Source organism: Varanus komodoensis, unplaced genomic scaffold, assembly GCF_004798865.1.
Source record: "Varanus komodoensis strain SLA01 unplaced genomic scaffold, ASM479886v1 scaffold22, whole genome shotgun sequence".
Taxonomy (NCBI): Eukaryota; Metazoa; Chordata; class Lepidosauria; order Squamata; family Varanidae; genus Varanus; species Varanus komodoensis.
The window spans coordinates 18,673,541-18,683,359 of NW_025335606.1; the positions used below are offsets into that span (position 1 = coordinate 18,673,541).

Sequence of the window (9,819 nt, forward strand, 5' to 3'; positions counted from 1 at the left end):
CTCTATTGTATGGTACTCATTCTTAGAGATGTTCATGTATGTTCAGCCCTCCTTCCCTTCCTACTTCAGGCTCATGTTTGTTCCCTTTTGCCCTAACATCTTTGGAGTCTGGCCTTGCCTACCTTCATCAGGTTGGATGTAACTGTGTCTGATAAGGAAATCTAGTGCCACCATTGCAGAGTTGGGCTTGAAATCCGAAGATGCAATGACCTCTTTCACCTGTACAAGAGGAGGAGGAACAATTGCAGCTCACATTTCTTTAAGAATAGGGAGTGGCAGTTAGTATGGTAGGTATTTGTCATTTATGGTGGTCCTAGCATGGAGTTAGTGAGAATGCATACTGATGCAAATAGGACCATACCTGTTGCTGGATAGTTATCTTTACATCAAACAAGTGATTTGAATTCTGGGCAATGTAGGCTTATGAAGGGAAAACACACACATCTAAAATTGAAGCTCAGCAGTCAACAAGCAAGCCTATGAAAAAAACAAAGCCTGCATGTAATTACCACTCTTCTTGTCGGTCAGAATTCATACAATAATTGCCTTTCCATAGTTTGTGGGTAAGAGCTTATTTATTCATTTTTCATTCCATCTGACTGGATTGCTCCTCTGGATACTACAGGATCTGTAGTCCATACCAACAATGACAATTTTAAAAAACAGTGTTGTGGTATAAGCTCTTGCAGACCAGTTTATGCCATAGTAAATTTGAAACCACAAGCCTCTTGGTTGCAAGAGACTTGAAACTACTGCTCTAAAAATTGCAACAAAAATAGGACTTTTTACAGATAGTCTCTCTAGCATCAATGAGGGAGAGAAAAAGCTTGCTTTTGGAAAACCTTAACACGGTGCAATCCTACGGTCTTTGCCATCAATGCACATGTCTTTGCATTCAGGATGCTTAGATGTATCCTGTGCCTGAAACAAGATAAGGTAGCAGCCTCTGCATGATGTTTTTTGAGACAGTCATATTGGCCATCTAATTTTACTGCTGAGGAGGTTGGGATGCTGATAGGGCTTAGCAGAAATCTGTGGCCCCAACCACCTCATCTCCTCCATTAAGGCACATTGTGACCTGGGAAATGAGCTGGTGTGGTTCTTTCTGAGAAGGGAACAGGGTATGGGTTCAGCCTTGGGGCTCCCACCTCTGAAATAGGATGCTTTGGTATGACAGTGTCTAGATCTTGCTCTGTAGGGAGGTCCTAGGATTCCTAATGTTCTGATAATACCACTAAGGCTTTATGCACTACTAGAATGCAAAATGAATTGTTTTTCTTGTAAAATTATCCCTACCAGCCTTGTTAAGTGGCCAAAGGTAGAACTCCTTTACCTCTCCGTCCCCCACCTGGGGCACAAACTCTTGAGGCAGCTCCAGGTCAAATATGAACAGGCATTCAGAATAAATTTCTCCATGTGTTCCTTCATAGGTGTAGCTAGTGTGGTAGGAGAAATCGTTCAGTACAAGCAAAGATTTCTACAGTGGTGAGGATGATAAAAACAGTGGAGATCATTCAGGTATTTTCTTGCATGGGGGTAACTTTCAGCTGAATTACAGAGAGGGGTGCCCTTTCCAAAGTAGCTGTTGCCATCCTCTAACAAGCTCAACTCTGCTCCCTGAATTCCTAGTGAAATTGAGAATGGTACTTTGAATGCAGGGAAATATAAACCTTTGACATGATCACATGCAAGGTATGTGCTACATCAGGGCAATCCAGTTTCTGTAATTTGTGCAGATTAGACATACACCTACACTTCATGATTTGGTTTTTCAATGAAGTTGGATTTGTTTATGGAAGATAAGGGAGGGGAACAGTGAAAGGACATGACTGCTGGGTTTAAGAAGGCTACAGAAACAGGAAGAACTGGCAAGAGACACTGAAAGTTGAACAGTCTTAAAACTTCACTTTAGAGGCCTTTACACATTTTTTTAAAAGTTGAGTTCTCAGAATTCAAACTTCAAATTTCTGTGCTTGTGCAATAAAGTTACAAGTGCACAGAATATAAATGGCTTTTTTTTTAACCACCTACTTGCTCCCTTCTTGGCATGAGCTTGCAATCTGACACCCCCACTATGGTCTGCTGGAGTTAAAGTAGCTTTTTATTACCTGATTGTTCCAACAGCCTTGGCTAGTGCAGTGAGGGAGACAGGGAGGCATGCTTCTTGGCTTTCTTTCACTAGCATTTCTCTGACACCCAACCCAGTTGCAATGCCACCAGCACTCTAACAAAAACAAGAGTGAACTTACTATACTGCTTTGGTAATTGTACCTCCATTTAGCTAGTCTTCATGCCCTTTCTGCTTATTGAAATGACCAATGAGCTCGAATGGCCCGTTATCATCTGCATCATAGGCAGAGTGGAATGGTTTCCAGTCTTTATCCCTTTAATGGATGGAGAACAGTATTAAACAGCACACTTGCAAATACTATTTCTCCCTTCACAGTGCTAAGAGGAAAAAGGGCTATTGCTAAAATTCAGTCTTCTACACAATTAACAAAGGCTGAACGCAACTGTCTCTCAAAGATTTTTAGTGTTCAGCCCTATACTTCAGCTGGTAAGCCATGTGGAAAGCCATGTAGCTCAATTTCTTTCTCGCTGTGCCCTGTATCAGTTCAATAAATGAGCTCTGTTGTAAGGTAGTCACCACCCTCAAACAAAACAGGCAGCTCCCTGTGAGTCCCATCTCTTACCAGGTTATTCAGTAAACCAGGATAAGTGGGTTTGTTCAGGGCCCTGCAGGCCAGCCACATGTGCATCTCGCCATTTTTCCAAGTGTAGCCATTCAAGTGAGTACCATAGCATTTCACACCCAATAATGCTGGATTCAAGAGAGAATAACTGAATAATTTCTAGATACAACAAATGAATAGTAATAACAAAGAGTGAGTTTATTCCTTACTTTCCCTTTTTCCTGACACAAGCAAAACCACATGCCTAGTTTTATACAAAAGAACCTCAAATCCTATATGGAAGATGATTTGCCTAAGCCTAACATCTCTACTCAGAAGTTAAAGAATATGGCCTCAGAGCACCATCCAGTGTGTTTTCCTATAAGCATTTGCATCAGGGTTTTCCATCAGGGCCACAGGCCTTCAGAGGTGAGGACTGCTCTGGTTCTCCTCCCAAAACAAGAGTGCTTCCTGACATCAGTTGCAAGCTCCAAAAGCAGGAACCTTTGCAGGGGCTCCAAAAGCCAGGCTTGTCCTGTCCTGCAATGCCCCGTTGCAGCTGCTAGTAGCCTAACTAAAATCACAACTGGGGAAAAAAGTGGGCACATCAGAGAAGAGAGGCAGCTGAGGCTGTAGGCTTAGGCCATTTTCCTATTGGCATCTCAGCTGTCTTCCATCTCCCATTGGCATCTAGACAGCTGAACCCAACTGTCTCACAAAAACAAAAATCAGCTGGAGCAGGTTGAGGGGGTGGTGGTTGCCACAGCTGCACTGGGCCCAAGATACATGTATGCCTCAGAATTCTGATAGGATTGCACCCTAAGTGCTCAATACCTGTTCATGAAGAGAGAATCCAGGGGTACCATCAGGGTCCTTCATGGGATGCTGGAGCCTCAATCGGTGCAGAATGAATGATAGCAGCTGCAAGGGTGGAGGAGAGGCACTCTGAATTTGGACTCCAGCTCCAATCTTAGGGTGCTTTTTTGAGGACAAAGATAGGCCAATATCTAGAGAGCCATGGGACTGTGCCCATAATGACACTTCAAACTTTATGGAATTTTGGAATATTCACACTGAGAGAGCCTGTGTGTTGTGGTAGTTAAGAGCACAGAACTGGGACTCGGGTGATCTGGGTTCTAGTGCCCACTTAGCCATGGAACTTGCCAGTCACAGAATCTCAGCCCAATCTTGTAAGGATAAGATTAGGAAGAGAATTATATAAGCTGCTTTGAGTTCTTAAAAAAAGGATATAAATCTAATAGTATTTTGGTAAGGCAGAGGAAGTAGAAAGGTAGGTATTGCACATGATCAGAGGAAGTCCTCTAAGGTGGTCACTTCAGTGTCTGAATAGACACTATGCAATTTCACTATGTCCTTGTCCATAATTGTAATGACTCAGAACTGGTAAACCTTCTGAAATACTTAATTATGAAAATCAAAGATCTTTAAGGTTTTAGACTTTGGATTCAAGGTGTGTTCACAGCTACTTGTTTCATCTCTGAGCCTAAGCAGTGGCAGTCTCTTTTGGAGTGACCAGTCAGTGCTTGACAGACAAATGCAGTGAGTATCCAGCACCATGCAAAGTTGGCTCAACTGACTGGGGTTTGGGGAAAGTAGGGATGTTGTTCTATCATCAACCATTATTTCATATCTTTACTGCCCAACAGCTGAATGCAAGTGAGAAGAAAGTTAACTCCAACTGTTCACACCCAAGTTCTTCCTTAACAAATTATTGCTGCAGCTCTAAGTTTAATTTATTGAAACAAAGTTGTATGAACCCTTGAATTCTCCCACTTAAAGAGTGAAATACCAGAATGAGGAAAGTAGATTCTGCACCACTTGTTGAAAAGAGTTGGAGGATGCTTATCAGTTTTCTATGAAAGAAATACCAGATGGAATTGGGGTCATACTCCCACAATAACTGCCTGGTGGGATAGCCCTCCTTGCTATTTACCTTACTAGGTACTTGGATCCCAAGCACAAGTGACTAGGAAGTGTAGCAAGACAGTGAACAGTTGGGCTGGAGCTAAAGAGCAGACACACCAGGCTCTAGCACCGTAAAATGTTTCTTGTGATGCAATCCATTGTTCCTATTTTTAAATGGGGAACTAAAGTTAAGGGAATGCCTTAGATCTCCCAGTGAACACTGGACAGAGCAGGGATCTGCATGCAGCATCGCACATGAATGTCCAATGTTGGGTCTTAATTTTTGAAAGACAATTTAGGCCCTAAATTAGGGGTGAGCCTCAGCTCAAATCAAACACAGAATAGGTCATCCTTGTATATCTAGCTCTTCTTCATACATTACTGCTTTGCCATAACATATTTGCTGAAGGAAACAACTTACAGAGTATGTAGATCCTATTTTAGATTTCTGTTATGTTCCTGTAGGACAGAAGCTGAGAAAATGCCTAATCTTTAGCAGGAGATAATCTATGTGATTGTATTGCCACTTCATTTTATATATTCCAGGGCTGAACCCTGATATTGAAAACAGGTTCAGCATCAAATGCAGCATTGTTGTTGCTATATTACCATCAAGGCACATTATTCTTTCTTTGTCTCTTGCAATTGTAGTCTGACAGATACTTCTGAAAGTTAGACCCAGCAGGCCTCAATTTTTTTGTGTGACTCATGTCACATCTATCCATCTGTCTCAACGAAGTCTGGAAGAGGTTTTGTTTTATTTTCTTTTGTTAAAGCTATCTATACTCACGTGTTGCAGCACGTTCCATGCTGAAGAGAGGTCTATCAAAAAATAGGGCATTGCATTGTAGAGCTGTAACAAAAATGTTACTGTTAATCAACAGCTCTGCTTTTCTACCCTAACCCATCTCCCTCCCTCCAGAGTTGGTTCTGAAAATAAGATCTCTGGATACTCTCTGCTTGCCTCTCCCTTCTTGAGAAAGAGATGCAGAAAATACTTATTTGTAGAGATGCATAGACCTAGAAACATAGAAACAGAGTGAGTCAGAAGGGGTCTCCCGGGCCATCTAGTCTGACCTCCGGCACTAGCCGGCTCCGCTTACGACATGCCCACCATGTGGATGCCCAGCCTATCCTTGAACACCCGCACCGATAGGGCCTCAACTACTCTTTCCATGGTTGCTATTGCCCAGTCATCTCACCACCTCCCTCCACTCTTTCAGGCAGGGAAATGCTTGCAGTGCCATCAGTTTTTTTTAATATCCCTGGCACTGCAGCAGTCCATTGCTCATAGGATGCTAGTTGCTTGTTAAGTTCAACGCCCACAGGTTTATCATCTCCCTCAGACACTGGGAAAACCTCTGGATATTTTATTTATTTATTTATTTATTATTTATTAAAACATTTATATGCCGCCACATTCACCGAAGCCTCGGGGCGGCTTACAACATAATAAAAATTACAATAATAACAATATCAAATATCAAATAACAATATAAAATAAATAACAATATAAAAGAAGTCACCCTGGCCAGATAAATAAGCAAATACTGTTAACAATTAAAATGACGCTTAAATAAAAAGGTCTTCGCCTGGCGCCGAAAAACAAATAACGATGGCGCCAGGCGGACCTCTCTGGGGAGCGCATTCCATAGATTGGGCGCCACTGCAGAGAAAGCCCTCCTCCGAGTACCCGCCCTCCTAATATCTTTCACAGAGGGTTCCCGGAGAAGTGCCTCTCCCGCAGATCTCAAGGGGCGAGCAGGCATATATGGATGTAAGCGCTCCTTCAGGTAACCAGGACCCAAGCCGTTTAGGGCTTTATAGGTCATCACCAACACCTTGAATTGGGCCCGGGCTTCAATGGGAAGCCAGTGAAGCTGACGGAGGACTGGAGTCATGTGAACATAACACCCAGTCCCCTCAGCAGCCTGGCAGCTCTATTTTGAACCAACTGAAGTATCCGGACCATCTTCAAGGGTAGCCCCAGGTAAAGCGCGTTACAAAAGTCCAGACGGGAAGTCACCAGCGCGTGTGTCACTGTCGCCAGGCAGTCGTACTCCAGGTAGGGGCGCAGCTGATGAATCAGCCGAAGCTGAAGGAAAGCGCTCCTCGCCACCACTGTCGCCTGAGCTTCCAGTGAAAGCTCCGGGTCGAGGAGCACTCCCAAGCTGCGAACCTTGTCCCTAAGAGGGAGTGCAACCCCATTCAGGACTAGGTTAAATCCACCCTCTCCGAAGCCCGATCCGCCAACCAACAGGACCTCCGTCTTGTCCGGATTGAGCTTCAGTTTATTGGCCCTCATCCAGCCCATTACCTCGGCCAGGCACCGGTTCAGCACAGCCACTGCCTCACCTGGATTGGTGGAAAATGAGAGGTAGAGCTGGGTATCATCAGCGTACTGATGACTCCGCAGCCCACACCTCCTGATGACCTTTCCCAGTGGTTTCATGTAGATGTTAAACAGCAAAGGGGACAAAATGGACCCCTGCGGTACTCCATGGCAGAGCTGCCATGGTGCAGAGCCATAGTCCCCCAGCACCACCTTCTGGAATCGGCCATTGAGATAGGAGCGGAACCACTGCAAAGCAGTGCCTCCGACCCCCAATCCCGCTAGCCTATCCAGAAGGATACCATGGTCGATGGTATCGAAAGCCGCTGAGAGGTCCAGGAGAACCAACAGGGACGCACTCCCCCTGTCCTTCTCCCTGCACAGGTCATCGTACAGGGCGACCAAGGCAGATTCATTACCATACCCGGGTCTGAAGCTGAACTGAAATGGGTCTAGATAATCAGTTTCATCCAAGAGTGCTTGGAGTTGTTGGAGAGATTCAGCTACTGCTGGTGACACATAGCCTACCTGCTGTCCATCAACCATAAATGGCAGACACAGGTGCTTGGAAGAGTCTGCAAAGAGATCAATCCAAATCAATTCTCTGCTGTAGTTTATTGCCTTTAAACAAGGCCAAACAAATCAAAACATTTTCTTTGTCGTGGCCTCTGTGCATCACACATATGGGTACTGCGCCTGTGCAGTGCCTGTGGCTGGAAGATTGATAGCTAACAGTTTGGCGAGAAAACTCCACTCCCCTTCCCCCTAGTAGTATATATAGAGCGGAGTGTCCACCATTTTCTAGTCTTTGTGACCGCTGTTCATTGTGCCTTGTGCCGCTTTTGCTCTCGCTCTGACCGTCTTCTCGTCCATATAACCTCTCCATTTGCTCTTTTCCAGGTTACAAATCCCATTTTTGATAGTTCTTGTTGTGACTCTTGTTGTTGTTCTCTTGTTTTGTCACCTTTTTCTCTCTTTCAAAAAAAACCAAACAAAAAATATATTCTTACCCTCTGCACTATCTCCCCTTTCCTTTCTTACGATGGCGCAACGAGCGGCTTTCTGCAAGTGCGCAGAATGCAGGTCTAAAATGTCCCCGGCAGACCTGCACGACCTATGCCTTCTCTGCCTGGGGGAAGGACATAGGACAGATAAATGTTCTCACTGTCTGGCCTTCTCGAAGCAGGCCAGGAAAAATCATGAGAACCGTCTCCAGAGGCTTCTGGGGGACCATGCACTCCTTCAGTCGGACCCACTAGTCTCCCGCCCAGCCCCGCCTGCTCCACTGGCCTCTTTGTCCAAGGCTCCACCGTCACGCCCTTCTGGGGAAATTCCATCTGCTCTGAGCGATCAGCCTGCTTCCCCACCTAGGAAGAAAAGTGAAGAAAGGAAGCACAGTGGCTCCGATAAAACATCTGAGCACAAGAAACCTAAGAAGGACAAGGCCGGAAAGCCTCCTAGGAAACCTAAGAACCAGGAGCGCTCTAAACACCAAGACTTGGGTTCGTCAGCTCCCTCGGTCCCGACGGCTATCGCGGTACTGACACCACCCGATCTGACTCTCCAGGAAGCTATGAGGGTTACCCCTCCTGGGTCCCCACGTTGGGTTGGAGACCCAACATCGGAGCCTACCCAACCTCCACTTAGGCAATCGATCTCTGACGGGGAGATCCGAGATTCCCCACCTAGGGCTAGGTCCCCCATGCCTATGTTTTCAGCAGGACTGGACCTGGAGACTGAGATGTCTCCCCCTAGGAGCAGGAGAAGTCGATCGTCAGAGAGGAGATCCGGCGAGTGGTACCATCCTCAGTCTTTCTGCCACAGATGGGGGGACTACCATTCTGTTGGCCGCTATGCAGCCCCTAGGGGTCACTCATCTCCACCTCCTCGAGACCGCCCGACATCTTCGGTCCCAAGGTGAGCCTCTGCGGTACTGACCAGAGAAAGCAACCGGTCCATTTCACCAGCGGAGTCTTCTTCTTCGGGCCCCACCATTTTATGGGGATGATTCCGATGTATCCGACGTCAACTCCACATCTCCAGATGTCGTGGTCACCTCCCAGGGCCCCCGATGAGTCCCACATCTCTTTCGGGGAGCTGATGTTGCGCCTGGTCCAATCATTGGAAATTAACTCCATACAATGGCCTGGACCAAGCACTGACAAATTTTATGATGTTGTCCGTGGGGAGCAGTCTACATCCATAGTCTTGCCACTCATCACCACCCTGCGGCAAGCTATGATCCAGCCTTGGGACCTGCCTGCCCATCCTCAACCAACTTCGAGGAGGTACGAAGCCATGTACTAGGTTCAGGAGGAGGACATCCCGTTCCTTCTCCGTCACCCAAAACCAAACTTGGTCATGGTGGAGTCCTCCCAGGGCAGGAAACCAAGGGGCCATACCACACCCAGAGACAAAGAAGGCAGGAAAATCGATTTCATAGCCCGCCGAGTCTATGCTGCTTCTGGACTCGGCGTGAGGATTTCGAATTATGAGGCGACACTGGCTCGATACCAGTACTTTATAATGCAGCGCCTCAATAATGTTATCGTGACACTCCTAGGCAACCAAGGCGACCTTGCGAAAGCTTTTATAAAGGAAGCCATGCAGATCGCAGTACAGCAATTGTCCACCACGCGCCATCACGTGGACACAGATTCTAGGGCCCTGGTCGGTGCCATTTCACTGGAAGCTCAGGTGACAGCGGTGGCGAGGAGCACTTTCATTCAGCTTCGGCTGATCCATCAGCTGTGCCCCTACCTGGAGTACGACTGCATGGTGACAGTGATACACACGTTGGTGACTTCCCGCCTTGACTTCTGTAATGCGCTCTACGTGGGGCTACCCTTGAAGACAGTCTGGATACTTCAATTGGTTCAAAATAGAGCT

The 9,819-nt window shown here is 46.1% G+C and overlaps 1 protein-coding gene across 1 annotated transcript; it reads right to left on the bottom strand.

Moving 5' to 3' along the window:
• Window positions 1–60: 60 nt before the first annotated feature.
• On the bottom strand, window positions 61–9,014 carry LOC123023929 (nudix hydrolase 20, chloroplastic-like). The gene is given in 11 exon segments (XM_044431067.1): window positions 61–219; window positions 1,301–1,436; window positions 2,109–2,224; window positions 2,694–2,821; window positions 5,389–5,427; window positions 5,430–5,451; window positions 5,801–5,854; window positions 5,856–5,968; window positions 7,419–7,551; window positions 8,187–8,297; window positions 8,895–9,014. Coding segments are annotated over 11 exon segments (1,131 nt in total).
• Between the last annotated feature and the right edge of the window lie 805 nt (window positions 9,015–9,819).